The sequence below is a fragment of the Scleropages formosus genome, chromosome 15, assembly GCF_900964775.1.
Source record: "Scleropages formosus chromosome 15, fSclFor1.1, whole genome shotgun sequence".
In the NCBI taxonomy this organism is placed as follows: domain Eukaryota; kingdom Metazoa; phylum Chordata; class Actinopteri; order Osteoglossiformes; family Osteoglossidae; genus Scleropages; species Scleropages formosus.
This window is the reverse complement of record NC_041820.1, coordinates 19,805,783-19,824,982: the sequence shown is the minus strand read 5'-3', so window position 1 is coordinate 19,824,982 and position 19,200 is coordinate 19,805,783. Positions and strand designations below refer to the sequence as shown.

At 44.1% G+C, this 19,200-nt stretch overlaps 1 protein-coding gene across 1 annotated transcript; it reads left to right on the top strand.

The window, feature by feature from the left end:
- The first annotated feature begins 6,072 nt into the window (after window positions 1–6,072).
- ppp1r14d (protein phosphatase 1 regulatory inhibitor subunit 14D) lies at window positions 6,073–19,107 on the top strand. The gene is made up of 4 exons (XM_018727730.2): window positions 6,073–6,316; window positions 17,917–17,997; window positions 18,274–18,306; window positions 18,749–19,107. The coding sequence occupies exons 1-4, from the start codon at window positions 6,134–6,136 to the stop codon at window positions 18,809–18,811; spliced, it is 360 nt and encodes a 119-aa protein (XP_018583246.1). The 5' UTR covers window positions 6,073–6,133; the 3' UTR covers window positions 18,812–19,107.
- Window positions 19,108–19,200: the final 93 nt, after the last annotated feature.

Sequence of the window (19,200 nt, the reverse complement as noted above, 5' to 3'; positions counted from 1 at the left end):
GAATTGTTAGTAACTGTTGTCCTAAAGAGGTTAGACAGGTTAAATCAGAGGGGGGAAATAAAAGAGAAAGTCAACTAGAATTACAGTGCTTAGTGATATGTCCGATTGAACATGTAAGTCTTTAGCCTGGATTTAAAGGCTGAAACAGGCGGGGCATTCCTGACAGTAACTGGTAGACTATTCCAGAATTTAGGTGGCCTATAGCTACAGGCACACCCCCCTGCTGAGATATCATTGATCGCAGGTACTTTAAGGTAACCCGCATCCAATGAACAAAGACTCCACCTTTCAATACAAGAATCAATAATTTTACAAAGATTAATAAATCTATTAATAAAACAAGCATGATCGTAATAAGCATAACTAGCAGAAGACAGAGCCAAATACAACAGAATGAAATGTGGTACTTTCTGCCACCTGATGGGCCTGTACACTTCTAATACCATCAGTGGAGAAGAAGCAGGTTAGCCTGATGTTCAGACAGTGGGATGTGGGTGTGATAAGCAAGGTGTAGTGCTATGCATACATTATTATAGGTGATTTGCACATTAGGTGGGTGTGATGGCGCAGTGGGCTTGGCCTGTGCCTGCTCTCCGGTGGGTCTGGGGTTGAAGTCCTGCTTGGGGTGCCTTGCGAAGGAGTGGCATCTCGTTCTGGGTGTGTCCCCTCCCCCTCCAGCCTTACGCCCTGTGTTGCTGGGTTAGGCTCCAGTTTGCCGCGACCCCGAGTGGGACAAGTGGTTTCAGGCAGGGGGTGTGGTGGTACAGCGGACTTGGCTGGGTCCTGCTCTCTGGTAAGTCTGGGGTTTGAGTCCCACCTGGGGTGCCTTGTGGTGGACTGGCATCCAGTCCTGGGTCTGTCCCCTACCCCTCCAGCCCTATGCCCTGTGTTGCCAGGTTAGGTTTCAGAGTGTGTGTGTGTGTGTGTGTGTGTGTGTGTGTGTGTGTGTGTGATTGATTTGCATATTGAAGATAAACAAAAAAACATTATCCTTTGGGATTCAAATGTACAGTGTCACATATCAAGAATTACAGTTGAAGTATATTAATGCCAGTGGTTACTATTGCTCATTGGATTTTTAATTAAAATAAATCTATGAGATCTGAGATCAATCTCTCCATTTCCTTGGCTTCGTCTTTCAGATTAAAGAAAAGAACACATTTCAGCTGGGTAAACTGAGTGATTTAATTAGTCAAAGTAATTAAAAAAATGATTTAAATGCGGTGTAACTGACCAGTTTGATGTGTGTGCAGTGCAGGAGCTGAACATTGTAAATCAATAACACTGCTTTTAACACTTCAGTGATTCATACCTGGAAAAATCAATACTGCTGAATATATGTGCCATGCATCCATTAAGATTCTTCCAAACATTTCAGATGAGTGTTGCGTAATTCAGATCCTTCCCCAGCACTGGGCTGGTTTCAGCACAGGCGTTTCACTGACTCCCAGTGGAATAAAGCAGGCTCCTGTTAAAGGGGAAGTCGGGGAGATACAGTGTACATTCATTATTTAATATAAAGACCAAGACTAAGCATCACAGACATATTGTACAGTTGGTAACGTAGTAGTTAGAACTGCTGCCTTTGCCTCCAAAGGTTGCAAGTTTGATCCCCACCTCTGGCTGTAGTACCCTTGAGCAAGGTACTTACCCTAAAATTGCACCAGTAAAATTACCCACCCGTGTAAGTGTCAGTTTGTAGTAATTGTAATCTTGACATTGTAAGCTGCTTCTGAGAAAAGTACCAGCAAAATGAATAAATGTACATTGTTTAAGTCATGAAGGGTATTGAAATGTTTGCAGAAGTGCAATTTATTCTTACTGGGTTTGGGTTAATGGGTTAACAATTGACTGTTCTTATTTGCATATTGAGTTTGCAGCATACATGTTAGCTCTTGACTCATAATTTTCCACTTTACTAAATATATGCTCATTAGACACTTTAATATATTCCCAGTGTAGGATGAAATCAGCTTATGAATTGTCTTTTAAATTAAAGCCCTGGTCAAACTCTCAGTAACTTTATCCCATGAGAACAATAGGACTCTTCTGATGCTGTCAGTGTTGAGATGGAAAGGCATCTGCTCGCTTGGTGGTCCCGCGCATGAAAGGTAAAGCATGGAGGTTCTCGGTTCTGGCTCCGTTGTGGTGGAATGACCTTCCCCTCTCACTCAGAACTGTGGAAACTCTGTCTATGTTCAAGAAGGGTCTGAAAACTCACCTTTTCTGGGCCCATTTCACCCAAGATCTCTCCAGCTCATGTATCATGTATGGTGTGAATGTTCATGCACCGTAACTTCATGAGCATCACCAGATAAAGCACTTATTCAGCCACTACTCCGGCATTGTTTTGTTTGCTTGTGTGTCTTATAATGTTATAAAAGAAAATTGGTAGGAGGGTATCAGGATTTGTCTATCCTGTGTTTTATGCACCTACTTGAACGATGAACCTTGGTGCAGCAAGTGGTAGGTAACAAACTAAGTTTGCTTGAGACTTTCATGTCTGCAGCTATGTCTCCTTCTCTTAATGTAATGCATAAATTGACTTTTGCTGAGATGTACGTCACTTTGGACAAAAGCGTCTGCTAAATGAATAAATGTAAATGTAAATGTAAGTGACATTGTGTAAGAAGGTGGATGGTTAGAATGCCAAACATACTGTAAAGATAGAACCCAGAGGCTGCTGTAAAATAGAGGTGGTACTGTATATGTGATCTATAGAACTAATGTTTGGTATAGAATCACAATGAGCTGGAGTGATCCCTCATTTCATGTCAAAAAGAAGCTCCACAAAGACACCTGACTGTTATCCGATAGAAATGTTGTTTACACAATGTGGAAGTAACCATCTTGGGTATTTTAAGGAGGATCGACCAAAAGTACAGAAGAGCCTGTATCACACATTCTGGTTGACAGCACAGTGGCAGATGAGTCCTTTACCCCAGTAGCTCTGCTCACCTGTGCCCCAGTGATGTTGCTGTATTGACTTGCTCTTTCAGGGTGGGTGGCGCTTTTGACAGCCAGGAGCACTGAGGATGTGAGGGTTGTCCACAAAAGAAAGCCGAGCCGCGGCACCACTCAATAATTCAACGTTTGTAACAGACGGTTGAACGCACGGAGCTGTGCTTGATTGACGCGTCTTGCCAAAACAAAACAAAAAAACCCCCACGCAACTCATTGTTTTTTGTAACTAGACCCAGGGAGCCTGCTCAGGGGGGCATTTTGACCTTGGCTCTAAACCAGTTGCCGGGAGCAGGATGCCCGTTTGGTTTCAGCATTAATTGGTCAATTGTAATGTGTGACAGGGCAGGAGAGAACTTATTCAGTGCTCCTGGCGTTTTCATTGGGTACCCCCCCAAACGACAATTAACCAGCAGTTACCACCCTCCTGCCTGATTCTCATGTATCATTTACTACATTGTAATATGAGCTTCATTAACAACATAGCATCGTAAAAGAGTGTCTGATAAAGGCTGTTAAAGTGTTTGATGGTGATATCTCATGTGCTTTGAGTTAAAGTCAAAATGAGATGCAGTCAGTTGAAGCTCACAAACTGTGTTGAGTGTCCAAGTGGCTCTTTGTTCTATTATGGCTAAGCCCTAAGATGACTGACACCGACTTCGAAGTACAGTACCTTATATACCACTATTACTGTGACATTACCCTCCATCTTCCCTGAAGGTCATCTTCTTGACTGGCTCAATGGAGTACCATGCCCAGAAAACTAAGTGAAAAAGACTATATGTGATGCTAAGCCATATCCACGAAACAGTTGTGAATAGTGTGTCATTGGCATCTACACCGATCAACCACAACATTAAAACCACTGACAGATGACGTGAAGAACATTGATTATTGATTTGTTACAATGGCTCTTGTTAAGGGGTGGGATATATTAGGCAACAAGTGAACAGTCAATTCTTGTATTTCATGTGTTAGAAGCAGGAAAAAAGTGCAAGTGTAAGGATCTGAGCGACTTTGACAAGGGCCAAATTGTGATGGCTAGACGACTGGGTCAGAGCATCTCCAAAACGGCAGGTCTTATGAGGTGTTTCCGGGATGCAGTGCTTAGTACCTACCAAAAGTGGTCCAAGGAAGGACAACCGGTGAACCGGCGACAGGATCATGGGTGCCCAAGGCTCATTGATGCCCATGGGGAGCGAAGGCTAGCCCGTCTGTTCTGATCCCACAGAAGAGCAACCGTAGCACAAATTGCTGAGAACCTTAATTTTGTCCATGATGGAAAGGTGTCAGAACACACAGTGAATCGCAGCTTGCTGCATATGGGGCCAAGTAGCCACAGACTGGTCAGAGCGCCCATGCTGACCCCTGTCCACTGTCAAAAGCGTCTACAATGGGCACATGAGCATCAATTTGACCATGAAGCAATGGAAGAAAGTGGCCTGGTCTTATGAATCATGTTTTCTTTTAGATCATGTGGCCGGTTGGGTGCATATGCGCTGTTTACCTGGGGAAGAGAAGGCAGCAGAATGCACTATAGGAAGAAGGCAAGCCGGCAGAGTCTTGGCATTCATGTGGATGTTACTTTGACACCTGCTACCTACCTAAAGATTGTTGCAGACCGTGTACACCCCTTCATGGCAATGGTATTCCCTGATGGCAGTGGCCTCTTTCAGCAGGATAATGTGCCCTGCCACACTGCAAAAACTGCTCAGGAATGGTTTCAGGAACATGACAAAGAGTTCAAGGTGTTGACTTGGCGTCCAAATTCCCCAGATCTCAATCCGATCGAGCATCTGTGGGATGTGCTGGAAAAACAAGTGTAATCCCTGGAGGCCCCACCTTGCAATTTACAGGACTCAAAGGATCTACTGCTTATGTCTTGGTGCCAGAAACCACAGGACACTTTCAGAGGTCTTGTGGAGTCCATGCCTTGATGGGTCAGAGCTGTTTTGGTGGCACGAGGGGGACCTACACAAAAAATAAGCAGGTGGTTTTAATGTTGTGGCTGATCCTTGTATTGCCTACCTTGACATAGCATGTCATCTGTAACATCACACTTAGAAGTCGAGGTTTCTTAGAGTATGGCCTTAACAAGCCAGGCACTGGATCTCCATTCAAATACCCCAGTACCCATAAATACTCAGACAACAGGTGGTCCGCATATCCAGCCCATGTCGCACGAACAGCTCTCCATCACATCATCTGAATAAATGCAGCAAAAACAAAAATACTTTTAGGAAGTGTTTTTCTTTTCCATCTTCTTTCCCTGCTTACGTTTAATACTGGCATAAAGTTGGCCGAGGGTTATGTTTCGTGAACATCCGGGGCTAACGTGGTCCATTATCCTGTCTGCAGTCCACCTGCTACCGTATTAAACCTTAATAAAAACTCCATTAGGTCTGGTGGAGATGGCCAGGAAGTAGGGCCAATAAGGAGCTGGTGAAGAGCTCCCTGTGGCCCCAGTCCTCTGCTCTCCTCAGAGCGGAACTACAGAGCTAACATGCTTTCAGCAGCGCTTGTAGCCCTTCAAATTGGTCCCGCAGGGAGGAAATGGTGGGCTTCCCTCCGGATGAGATCAGTAAACTGTGCGCCTGTTTGGCTGAGAGCCAAGAAGCACAGTATTTATTCTTTACATCTGATTGCTTTTAATTTGTGCTAATACGTGTTTTTAATCTTATTTTAATTTTGTGCGCTGGAAATGCATTTGTTATTGTTTGGTTGTATTTTGGAACTCTCACTGGACCCATTAAGATACGCAGCACAATCACCAGGATGTCAGAAACTTTATCAGTCGACCCAGCGCTCTATTGGTTGTCATTGCCAAGAACAGCAAAACTCCTGCTTTTTCGACACACGGCGTTTGCTCTTTTGCCCTTTTCGGCATTGTTATCAGCTTCCTGATTGCCTTCTGCTGCATCACTCATTCTTTGGCTCCCTCGCTCCCTCCCTCTACCTCTGTGAATGCGGGAGAGCGCATGCTCACACTCACACAGGCATCTTTTATTACCGTCCTCCACAGAGGATAAGGAGCAAGCGAGAGAGAGGGAGGGGGAGAGAGAGAGAGAGAGAGAGGGAGGGGGAGAGAGAGAGAGCGGGGGGGAGAGACAGAGGAAGAGAGAGAGGCAGCGCTCAGAGTTTCCTCAGCTGTTTTGCGGAGGCCGCAGCAGGCATGGCGTCGGAGCCGAGCTCCCAGTCCAGGGTGGTGTTCCAAACCCCAGACAAGGAGGAGGAGGAGCCCCCCCACCGCAAGCTGGGAAAGCTGACGGTCAAGTACAACCGCAAGGATCTGCAGAGGCGGCTGGACATCGAGGAGTGGATCGACGGACAGCTGCACCTGCTCTACGACTGTGAGGTGAGCAGGGCCGGGAGGTGGGGCAGCGGGAAGGTGGAGGGAGGGAGGCAATGCACGGCCAGCTCCTTGATGCTCACCAGCCATCTACGTCAATAATTAAATGCTGAAGTGTGAGAGAGTCTGGTGACAGTTGAGTGCCGGAGGTGGGGGGTTACTGTCGTTGTGGATATGCTGTGCTGACAGGCGCTACCGGCTGTGAGAATGCTTGGCGTGGGTGGAGGGACCTGCTCACAAGGGCTTGTGAGAAAGCTCTCGTCTCGCTGGCCGTTCGGGGGGCACGCTAATTAAACCTCAGCCGGAAAGCAATATGCCTGAGTGCTCATCTGAAAAGCCATTCCCGACTTGACGTTCACTCTGTTAGTGTCAATATGAAAGACATTGTTTCAGCTGGAAAAACATTACTCTGATGTTCGTATAAACTGGACATTTTAGTTGTTGCAGGTTATACATCTGAACAAAAGACAGTAGATATTTAAATAGATGTGTTTAAAGTCACAGCTTTGATTACATAGTTATTAGATAGTTATTAATGCCCTGTGAAATGTTCTGAAATGTTCTGATTTAACGGTGCTGTGGTTTTTCCATTAGTGCTCCAGTTTAGCGCAACAAAAGCAAGTATAATACATTTATATTTACATTTACAATACATCTACAACTCTATGCTACTTACAAGACAATTTGTTCTCTCTTACCACTGGTGTGTTGAAAAGACATCGGTCTTTCCTGTTGATACTTGTCTCCATGTTTCTGAATATTAATTGATATATGATACATTTTCATGACACTTCCCTGCACAGAAACACTTTGTACTGATTATACACCCCCTGTCCCTTTACAATAATGGGTCCGGACAGGGAGTCAATAGTTCTCCTTCCGGGGCGCTTGGCAGCCAGACAGGGTTTAAAAAGCTGAAAGGTTTCCCACTCTGATCTCTGCGGGGGAAGCCGGCAGAGGGATTAGTCCTGAACAGCATAAACACTCCTGTTTGTGCGAGCGATTAGGGAGATGAGGGAGGGGTGCTACTGAGGTCTGTCAGTCCGCATCTCAGGCTATGACCCCACTCATCATGCCAGATTCAATCACACTGTGCTGCTGTGTCAGTGGGGGGACTGAGGGAAGCCATGGCAACGGAATTCTGGCACTCAGCATGGAATCGGAGCTGTAGGGCAAAGCACTGTGAAAGAGGAAGAGTGAGATGTTTCCCCGAGGTCAATGCTCACCTAGATGCAAACATTGCACCAACTCACCCCATACCAGTTAGACTGTCTCAGCTTTGAGGAGTTACAGTGTTGCTCCATCTTCTTGTAATTCATATAACACTAGTCTTGTAGATGCATTTCTGGAGCTGGCATGTAAAGCAGAGTAAAAGTACTATTTGGAACAATGATTCTTGAACTTGGTCCTCACGTACCCCTATGCAGTCTGGTTATAGTTGCAGCCAGTTACTCAATACAATATCCTTTATGGAAGTGACTGATGAATGTGTGCATCGCGTGATTAAAATATAAAACTTAACACGACAACCGAGGAATCACTCCTTTATTGTGTGCAATCAGATTTTGTGCGATTCAATGAATTTTTGTGAAAATATCAGCTAAGGTGTTTAAATTTTCTCTTAATGCAGTTATCCTTATTTAAATTAAACAGTTGTTACACAGATTAAGTGCTTAACCGTTCAGTAATTAAATTAAGACCTAGATTAATCCAGATTAAGTCCAGTACCAATTTATTAAGTTTTGCTTAAGTTTCAGTTAAGCTCACATGAATTAAACACTGCACTGAGACCCCTCTTGCAAGTGTTTTACATAAATTAAATTATACAGCTGTATAGCTGGTGAGGTATTTGGTCTAATATGATTTGAATCATCTGATTCATTTGATCATCTGATTTCATCTGAACTTGAAGAACTCTGCAGCAAAATGCAGCACACACAGTGGAACACTGGGATTAGAGTTCAAAACACATAGACAGAAGCAATGACTCCATTTTAAAACAAAAAAGTGTTTTTTTTCAATGAAAATTCAGAAATCTGCTTGGTGAGTTCTCACAACTGATGTAAGGCATGCTTACATCTTAGATGGCTATCCCTCCATGTCATTGTCATGCTGAAACAATGGAAGCCGGAGCGAAGGTGAGTGGGACCCAATCACAGGTTCTGATTAATGAGCAACAAGTCCAAAAACACAAGATAGGAGCAGTAGTCGGGGACAGGCGTGGGTCGGGCGATGTGCGTTCAGGGTTTCGGGGACAGACAAGGAACGTAATCGATGAAACAAAGCAAGGTCAGAAGCCAGGGGAGCACGTCGTAGAACCGATGGATTCGCTGTAGAGACTGGAGATGCGGTTGCTCGTGAGAGGTTCCACAATCAGGGGTGGACTCCCAGTCCTTTTAACCCTTGTCGCCTTGATGAGAGACAGGTGCTGGCTGGGTGCATGTGACAGTCATAGTTTTCCACCCACATTTTGTGCACAGCTGGATATGTTATTGGTTGAAGTCAGACTAAGTAGCTTTGCTCAAGGATGCTAAATCAAGCCCCTTAGACTTGAACTGGTAGCCTTCAGGTTTGTCACTGTGCATGTTCTACTTCTGTCAATAGCCTGAGCACAGGATGGGTTTTTACTAGTGGACAACACATGACCGGGTTTAACCCTCTGTATGTGTGATCTGCAGACATGGTCCACACACACACACACACACACACACACACACACACACACACACATCTTCAGAACCGCTCATCCCATACGGGGTGACAGGGAACCGGAGCCTACCCGGTAACACAGGGCGTAAGGCCGGAGGGGGAGGGGACACACCCAGGACGGGACGCCAGTCCGTCGCAAGGCACCCCAAGCGGGACTCGAACCGCAGACCCACCAGAGAGCAGGACCCGGTACAACCCACTGCGCCACCGCACCCCTCAGACATGGTCCAGTCAGAGACAATTTACAACAGGCCCCACGGCACCATCATCTCCTGCGCAGAGACCGCCTGCTGCCGACGGCCATGTGGTTCAGCACACGGAAAAGGGGGCCTGGCAGGGAGCACAGTGGCTCCTTTAGAGCTAAACAAAGGCAGCGCATTGTCACAAGCCGGTGCCTTCGGAGCCAAGACGAGCTGTGTCAGGCTGGTTGAGAAGTGCACGCACAAAATACACACACACACACACACACACATTTTCAGAACCGCTTGTCCCATACGGGGTCGCGGGGAACCGGAGCCTACCCGGCAACACAGGGCGTAGGGCCGGAGGGGGAGGGGACACACCCAGGACGGGACGCCAGTCCGTCGCAAGGCACCCCAAGCGGGACTCGAACCCCAGACCCACCGGACAGGAGGACTGTGGTCCAACCCACTGCGCCACCGCACCCCCCACGCACAAAATATTCAGCACAAAATTAAAATCTGACAACACCTAAGGGATATTGCTGGGTAGTCTGAACAACATAGCTAAGTGCTGTGATGGATTAAGGATTTTGTAGGTGAACATGAAGAATCAGGTTTCCCCCTTCAAATTACAGCCTCTTTCAATAAGTGGTGTATGTAAATGAAACACTGAAAGGCTGCAATATGAATTAAAGTCTTAGAATTTTAGTTTTAAAACAGGAAAGAGGATTGCAGCACTGCAAAGGCAATATATTGCACTTAAGGAGCACTTACAGCTATTAGATAAAAGGCTCTTGGAGCTGTAGTCAGAAAACAGGGGGTGGAAAATATCACCTCCTGTCAGACGTGTAAATGACGTGCTCTGTGGGTTTCTCATATTTCTTATAAATGCAGAATACGCTGGGCTTTAAAAGTAACTAATTCCCTATTATAAACCACCTTGGGTGGTTGGTTTAACATCTTTCACTGTGGCTGTCAAATATATGGAAATGAAAAGGACTGCTGAAATATCCACACTTCTAAATGAGGCTTTGATGTTAAAACTCGAAAGGCGGTACATTAAGTAACTTAACGTGGGAAATCGTCTTTGAAAGGGCTTATTTTAGCTGTGTTGTAATGCACTGAAATGTTGAGATGCGTTTAATTGGATAATAAATAGTGCAGCACTGCTGTATGTGCTGGAAATGCAAATTAGCTCATTTTAATAATAAAACAATGTAACTCGACCATAAATCAGTTTACACTTTTGGTACTTTCACAAATAACATACTGATTAGCATCGGTTGTTGTTTCGACTCTGCAAAGGTGCAAGCAGCATATTTAGATCCTCAATGGATCTCATTTCTTGAGACTGTTTCTGTCCTCTTTTCCAGCTCTAGGTTCTAGTCCTACAATATGAGTCCTTGAACCAGGCACCAGTCATGCTGGTACCCAAAAAAATCATTTATGCCCCTGGATTACCATCTTTTCTCAAACTTGCCCTTCTTTCTGAAAATCTCACAATGGGCTGTTGAGATACCATTCAATGATCCCCTATTAACAAATAACCTTTCTGAATCCTTCCATTCGTTACTAAAGACCGGTTGATGGTTTCACATTCTGGGTCCCTTTCCTTTCTAATTCTCTTACAACTAATTGCTGCTTTTCGCACTATGAATGATCTCATGTTTAAATCCTGAATGGTACAAAATTTTCTACATCAAATACATGATAAGCCCGAGGTCATTCTTCTTGGGTTTTCCCCATCACTTTTAGAATGTAAAATCTGAATTCATATATACAAATGATGAGGAACCTTGGTTTTTATTTAGACTAAACCCTTGGGGTCTTATTCACGAGTAAGGAGTGAAGGAATCGTGAAATCGGCTGCAGACTAGGAGCAGCGGCAGCAGTAATGCGGTTGCTGTACCAGACTGTAGTGGTGAAGGGAGAACTGAACCATAAGGCAAAGCTCTCTATTTTCCAGTTGGTCTATGTCCCCACCCTCAACTATGGTCATGAACTCTGGGTAATGACCAAAAGAATAAGATCACAGATACAAGTAGGTGGTGGGACTCACTCTACATGACAGGGTGAGGAGTTCGGTCATCCGGGAGGAACTCATAGTAGAGCTGCTACTCCTCTGCATTGAGAGGAGCCAGTTGAGGTGGTTCGAGCATCTGGTAAGGATGCCCCCTGGGTGCCTTGCCTTTGGAGGTATACCAGGCACAGCCAACTGGGACGAGGTTCCCGAAGTCGGCCCAGGACCCGCTGGAGGGATTATATCTCACAGTTGGCCTGGGAACGGCTGGGGATCCCCCAGGTTGAGCTGGAGGAAGTTGCGGAGGACAGGAGTGGCTGGGCCTCTCTGCTCTCCCTGTTGCCACCGCTACCCAAGTAGGACAAGCGGGAAATAAAATAGATGGATGGATAAAACCTGTACGAGTACTTTTTGACCTTGGCCTCACTTTTGATCCACACGATCCACACTATTAATATTACTTATTTTCAAGTAAGAAAACCGGACTATATCCCATGTTACGTTTTTCTGTTGCTGAAAGGCTGTTTAACACATTCTTCTCTGGAACCGACTACTGTAATGTTCACCTTGCTGGAGCTTTGAAATCTACCTTAAATAAGAATTCAGCAGCTAGAACGCACGCTAAGTCTCATGTAAGTGACCACGTCACATTTGTTCAGGATTCACTGCAGTGGCTTCCTAGGGTTCCGATTGACCTCAGCATCTGTATTCTCACCTATGAAGCTTTACAAGGCTTGACACCTCTGTACCTTGGCAAACTTCTGTCAGTCTATTTCACATCTCACAATTTTCATCCACCTAACTGTGGAATTTTACAGGTCTCTCAAACTCTACACTCTATGGGAGACAAGGCCTTTTGCCTTTCTCCTCTCCAAATTGTGCTATTCTGTTCCCAAAACTGCCAGAGATTCTCTGATTTTAAATAGAATCTTAAGACTTACGTTTAGAACTGTCTTCAGATAACACAACTGGGTGCTCTTTTCCTGGAATCCGTGACAAGCTTTACATTATTTAGTTGTGTGGTAAATTTGTATTATATAGATTTTTATAAATTAATAAATTAATTAATTTATTTATTGATCATATATAGCAGCATCCATGTATCGTTAAGAACCCCTTGTCCCGAGCGGGGTCGCGGCAAGCTGGAGCCTTACACGGCAACACAGGGTGCAGGGCCAAGGGGGAGGGGACACACCCAGGATGGGACACCATTCCATTGCAAGGCACCTCAAGTGGGGCTCGAACCCCAGACCCACCACACAACAGGCACTGGCTGAACCCACCATGCCACCACACCCCCCATGTATATAGCAGCATGTGTCAATTAACTAATTAATTAATTAACTAGATGTATTTTTAATTGGAGGGGGTGCAGTGGTGCAGCGGGCTTGGCCGGGTCCTGCCCTCTGGCGGGTCTGGAGTTTGAGTCCTGCTTGGGGTGCCTTGCAACAGACTGGCGTCATGTCCTGGGTGTGACCACTCCCCCTCCACCCTTGCACCCAATGTTGCCGGGTTAGGCTTCGGTTTGCCGCGACCCCGCTTGGGACGAGCGGTTTCAGCCAATGTGTGTGTATTTTTAATTGTAGAGATTATACAATTTTATGTAATGTAAAGTGCTTTGAAAAGCTACTTTTAAAGGTGCTATATAAAATAGTTTTATTATTATTATTATTATTATTATTATTATTATTATTATTATTTAGTTAAACTTAAATCAAGCAGTGTCTAAAGACATAATATTTTAACATTATCAGAAGCAACATTGTAGGACATTATAATCATAGAGCATGATTTTTTAAAATAAATTCTATGTTTGCTAAAAAAGAGCAAACATCTTTATCCATATTCATTGCTTCTTCCCAGATCAATAAATGAGGGAAGGGCCAAGGATCAATGTTGCATCTTTCATCTCTCTTGTAACGGGAAGAACTGCTGATACAAACTTTTCCATAGGCCTATGGCCTGTTTGCTATGAATGCAGAGAAAGGCTGAAAAAAGTTTCAGAGTGTATTCTGAGTGCAACATGGTTATAAAGATTATATATAGGGTGGCATGTGCCTGGCTTCTCCACTTTGTGAGGACTATGGGAAAGGTCATGGTATGGGCACCCCAGCTTTTCCGCATGGAAGCATTTGTGCCCCCTGTGTCCAGCGCTGAATAATTGAAGCACATTTCTAATTTATACCTTTACTAGTGTTGAGGCTTGACAGATGGCCGGAGTTGAAGTTACACCTCTGCAAACACACACAGCATTCCCAGAAAACAGAGCCGGAGACATCAGCGGGAATATCTCTGGCATGGCGTGGGACAGAAACCCCAGTGGAGCAGATAAATCTATCAACAGAGACTAAAGCAAATAAATGCCTGTGTCCTGGATGTGCTCGGTCAACTGCCACTGTGAAAAAAGGTGATGACTTTGTTATGTGATTGCATATTATCATGGCCAACACATGATCTGATTCGAGACACAGATAAGGCTATTATCAATCCCATAATGCAGTTCAGTTAGCCTAGACTCTAGAAGGTGGAAAAACACTCAATTTAGGAATGTGACCTATGACCCTGAAACTATGTGCTGTTTAGATTGCTCTATGCTGAGAGCCTCTTACAGGCTAAGGGTAAAGGAAAATCTGATTAGCAATGGACCCACTTAAGCAAATCACTCTTGACTGACTTCCAGCATAAAATCACTTCCTACTGAGTCCCCCTATTATGTGCTCTCTTCTAAAATGAAACAGTCTGTTAATAAGCTTTAAAAGTGGATTTCTTTTATGCAGTTATACATTAAAAAATTATATATTTTAGATAAAGGACGAATAGTAACTGCATGTCATTTACACACAGGATCATCCCTCTCTACAGTGGCCACCGTTTTAAGGACTTAAGGTTCACCACAGTAAGGGGTGTTGCTATGGAGGAATACTTGTGGGATTTGCTTTGAGCAAGCTAAGACATGAACAGTAAGTGCTGGGAGAGCTGTGCCCTGGAGGTTTTAAAAAAAAACATTCAGAAGAACACATGGATATGTTGGCCGTGGGCATAGCGTTGCTATGGATACGAAACTTGGGACTGAGGAAGTCATCCTTTCTTCCTTTAGAGAATTCCTGCTGGACACAAAAATTATCATCAGCAACATCAGGAACACACAGTTTACTTTGTGTTGTGTACAGTTTCCATACTTTGCCATTCAGACTTAGTGCACACTGCTGTATATTAACATTACCAGCTCATGCCAGGACTTTTATATTCATTTACTCAGTCATTGTCACTTGCACTTATTTTAATGTGAACCCAGTTTCCATTATGATGGCCTCACTGTATCATATGGATGATTCCCAGTCTCCATCACTGGACCTCACTCTTTACATGTTAACACATCTTACAAATACACATATTAATCTAAAAGTTATGCATTGGAGATCACACTCCCTGACCCAATATATAGCTGCTGAAATTCTTACAGTGCTCTAGAAGTCTACAGTTCTGAGTTTTTTCTTCCCTTGTGTAGATTCTAAGATGATACAATTGACAGATTTGCCATGTCTCTCTCTAAGAATCACAAAGAATATTCAGATTTTTTTCTACAGCAAACTCTCAAAAAGGTGAAGGGACTAAAAAGGAGACAAGTGATAGAAGTCAGGTTAGGGTCTCCAGTCCAGGGTGTTCCAAGTCTCTGCTCACCATCAAGTGAAGATCTTGTGCCATGGATGGAAGAGATACCTGGTATTAGGTTTGACTATAGGAGACAGCTGGTAATGCAGTGGTTCAAGCTGCTGCCTTTGGATCCAAAGGTCACAGGTTTAAATGTCACCTCCAGCTGTAGTACCCCTGAGCAAGGTAGTTACCCTAAATTGCTCCACTAAAAGTTACCCAGCTGTATAAACAAGTAAATAATTTTGGGCAACTTGGAGAAAAGCATCAGATAGATGAATGAGTATATACTGCACTATGAAAGCTCAGCACACAAATGTCAGTACTGCATAAAAAAGCCTTGATCCTGCTTGATGCTATAGAAACAAAACTTAACTAATTTCACTAGTTGCTTGCATAATTTTAAAAACTACATCAACAGGCCTGAATACAGGACTTCTGTTATTAAGGAACTGGCAGAATTGCAAGATGAATGAGTAGCTGCCCTAGAGGAAAAAGCTGAACTATGTTGAGAAAGCTGATGAGCTGGGAAACAAGACCTGACACAATAATTTGAAAATTCTAAGCTTGTCTGAGAATTCTAAAGGGATATTTGAACCAAGCAGATTTGGCAGAATAAGTTGCATTTTTTCATACATCTACACTAGCAGAGTTTGGTTTGCGGCACAGCCCTCAGCAAGACAGTGCGAACCATAAATAAGCTCCACAGCGGCTCAGCGTTCATTGTCAACAGAATACACAAAACAAAAAAAAAAAGCTGTGCCGCAAACCAAACTCTGCTAGTGTAGATGTATGAAAAAATGCAACTTATTCTGCCAAATCTGCTTGGTTCAAATATCCCTTTAGAATTCTCAGACAAGCTTAGAATGTAGGTTTATATTTATTTGTACAGCAGGTCAGTGGCTGGCCCAGAATCTACTGCATATGTTTACGTGGTGGAGGCTTGGTGTTCTGAACGGAAGTAATCTGCAGCCAGGACATTGTGCTGACTGCTGTCGGTATGCACTCATGTCGTACGGCATGTATGGTTTCCCAGGCTCAACTTGTGAGCTCCACAGACTTTTTCAATGGTTGACTAGTCCAGTCAAGGTGTCTGTGCTCCCTTTGATAAATTATTCATCAGCACACGGTCTATTTGCACACCCTTTACTTGTCCAAGTGTGATATTCACCTGTTTCAGCATTACTCCAGTCTTCTTCTTCTTCTTATGCTTTCCACCCCTCCTGGGGCGTAGGCCGCCAACAAGGACTCTCCAGGCATCTCTAAGAGCAGAGATGTCATGACGTTTCCTTGCTGGCAAGGTTTTTACAGTGTTGGGTAGCTAGCCCCACGTCCAACCATCCTTCTTTCTCTGCCGGGTTTGGAACCGTCCATGGCGGAGTTGTCGTGTCATTGCTTTGTTCTACTTTGTGCAATTTTCTTTCGAAAATTTAAGATCTGTCTTAAGTGTCTAACTTTCCTCCACTAGTTAACACCTGACTTAAATAACGTGAAAGAATTTTGAAAGGTCCGGCAACCTTTCTGAAACTTCTTAGAGAGTGCTACATGACCAAACCTGCTAAATATTTTAATTCTTTGCCTTTGAGTCACATTATGCACCTGTTTGCATTTACATTTTCACGGTATACTGGTCCTGCCCCTGTTACATTCATGCCCACAACCCAGTTGACAGCACCTGACTCCAGTTCCTGACTAACTGCTCACCCTTTAAAAGACCCACCTCAGCACCTATACCTTTACAGAATCTCATCAGGGACAACCGCCCTTCCTTGTGACGTCTCGTTCACACGCATCTCTAGTTTACAGTTCAAGTTCTCCGGTTTTCAACCCCTCGCTTTGTTTCCCGACCACGTCCATGGATCCTCGTTCCAATGCCGATAGCTGCCCGATCGACCCTTCGCTTCGTCCCCTGACCACACCCATGGATCTTTACTCTGACCCCTACCGACGATCAACTGACCCTTTGCTTGTCCCTGACACCGAGAACTTACCTCATCCCTTGACTTCAGATGAACGACTCTGCACTTGGCTCCAGCCGTCCTGGCTCCCTCTGTTCTGCGTGACAGCCCCTAAATAGTTTTTACCCATTTTTGTTCTGTTCTGTTGTAAAGCAAATTAAGTAACATAATGCATTGAAAAGGCATTTGATGTAGGAGTGGGGAACAAGTTTACAGAACATAGAGCTCCCTCTCAGGTTTACTGCATGGTTTCCCCTTAGGAGGAGTGCTCAGCTGGCCACTGTCCCAGCCATCCTTGAGGTTGTGGAGGGCCTAGGATACACCTAAACAACCTCCTTGAGTTTGTTTTGGCATAAACCCACTTCCCATTTCATAACAGCAGATGGGAGTAGACCAACACTAGAGCTGTCTGAACACATCAAGCCTAAGCAGATTCTTGAAAGTTTCTTCCTTCTTGCCCACTGCATCCCTTCACCCACATTTCCACCGCATTTCCATGAGCTGATGAAATGGTCTAGCTTGAAAGGACTTCACTGCAGTCCCTTTTCCTTCCTCTTCAAAGCTAATTACAAGGTTCTGGAGGGTTTTTTTTTTTAGTGACTGAGCAGAATGTCAGGGGGTGGCAGGTTTAAAGATGTACCTACTGTGGAATATGCCAGTAGCAACAAGCTTGTGCACTATTATTGCTGTTCATTTTCGATTTAGATCATCCAGGAAAATAACCCTGCTGTGGCTCCCAGCTTGTGCCCCGAGAGCAGAAATGTGGACAGACAGGATCCCAAATTCTTAATTTAACAACTCATATACATTCTGCTTTTGAAAAAAACATGCCAATAATTTCTGCAAAAGCCTTCATGGCTGGAGGCCTGGTCCCTGGTTCTGAGCAAGGACAACCAGACACTGTTGCTTTAAACTTGAACCGTGGCACCTGCTCAGAGATGCCGTATGCATGAAGAGTTCACGCAGACTGGTTTCAGAGCACTGTTCAGGACAGCAGTGTCTTTGTGTTGACCAAACAATAGCACTGCTGTATCTCAAAGTACTTTTTGTGCTTGTGCCTCCCCCCTGCCTATCCCTTGCAACAAGGAGGAGGAGATTCCAGAGCTGGAAATTGACATAGATGAGCTACTGGAACTGCCAGACGCACAGCAGAGATCAAAGTTGCATGTAAGTGGAACTTGCGGAAGCACGACAAACTGAATCAGTTCACTGAAGTTGTGAAAATCATCACTATGGTTATTGTTAACAACTGTCAATAATAGCACTTCTCAAGTGGGGTTAACTGTCACTGACATGGTGATGACACCTGCTAAGTCACATGGTGCAGCTGTCAGCTAACTGTCATAAAGTTTGTGAAGGGTGTTTCATTTCACTCTATGGTACAATGTACACTGCTTTTGGCTTTCACAAAGCATAGGCTTACAGTGTTTCTTTATTTCATAGGAGCTTCTGCAAGAATGTGGCAAACCAAAAGAGGTAAGAAATAATGTTTTTATTTGCTAATATACAGTATTTGCTATTGTAGCAGTCACCTAATCAATAAAGGAGAGATTTCCTGGGAGGAGGGACTAGGTGTGGGGTTAAGGTGGACCCACAATGGGAATTTTGCAGTCTGAAATTTAAAAAAAGAAAAAATTCTTGTCCTCATTTGTTGTTTCTGAATCGCTGACTTTTGAGAGATAGAGGGAACAGAGGAACATAAACACAGCCGACTTAAGGAACAACCGCATTATTACTTGCAGCTCGGCCACCTGTAAGCTATCTGGCTAACTTGATAAGTTTTAAAAGCAAAGTTAATCCAGGTGTAAAACTGTAAAAACTGCAGACTACACGAAGCGCTTTGGGTACAAGCCTATGTTTAGTCACTCAGTGGTGTCTAGTCTGGCTCATTTCTATTCACTGTCTCTGTCCTCTTCAGGACTTCATCAACGGCCTGCTATACCGGATGAAGGGGCTACGCAAAATGTCCCTAAAGAAATGAGAGCTGAGACATGAGAGGCACTGCTTGAAACAATGTGAAGACCGTAAGCCCTGCCTCCATGACCCCTGACCCCTTTATTGGAACATCTGGATATCTGTCTGTACAATATACATGTTAACAGAACTAATGAGTGGATGTCGCAAGTGGGTTTCTGTGGATAAAAGTCTGGATTGGACTGCTTTCTGAACAGTATTTATGGACAGTTTTGACACATTGGATCCCCAGTGTAGAAATAACAAACCGTGCCCTTTTTTTGTGAATTAAAAGGTAATAAAAATGTTGTTTTCATCTTTTAAAGCAACCTTATGAAATGACTTTTTTTGTGACTAGCATAAGATTGTACAATTTGTGCTTATTTATATATATATATATATTTCGTTCTGGATTAC

Excerpts from the sequence above, each read along its gene's own strand:
- ppp1r14d (XM_018727730.2), top strand. The coding sequence starts at position 6,134 with ATGGCGTCGGAGCCGAGCTCCCAGTCCAGGGTGGTGTTCCAAACCCCA. Across the intron at positions 6,317-17,916 it reads ACCTGCTCTACGACTGTGAG|GAGGAGGAGATTCCAGAGCT; the intron begins GTGAGCAGGGCC and ends CCTTGCAACAAG. Across the intron at positions 17,998-18,273 it reads AGCAGAGATCAAAGTTGCAT|GAGCTTCTGCAAGAATGTGG; the intron begins GTAAGTGGAACT and ends TTTATTTCATAG.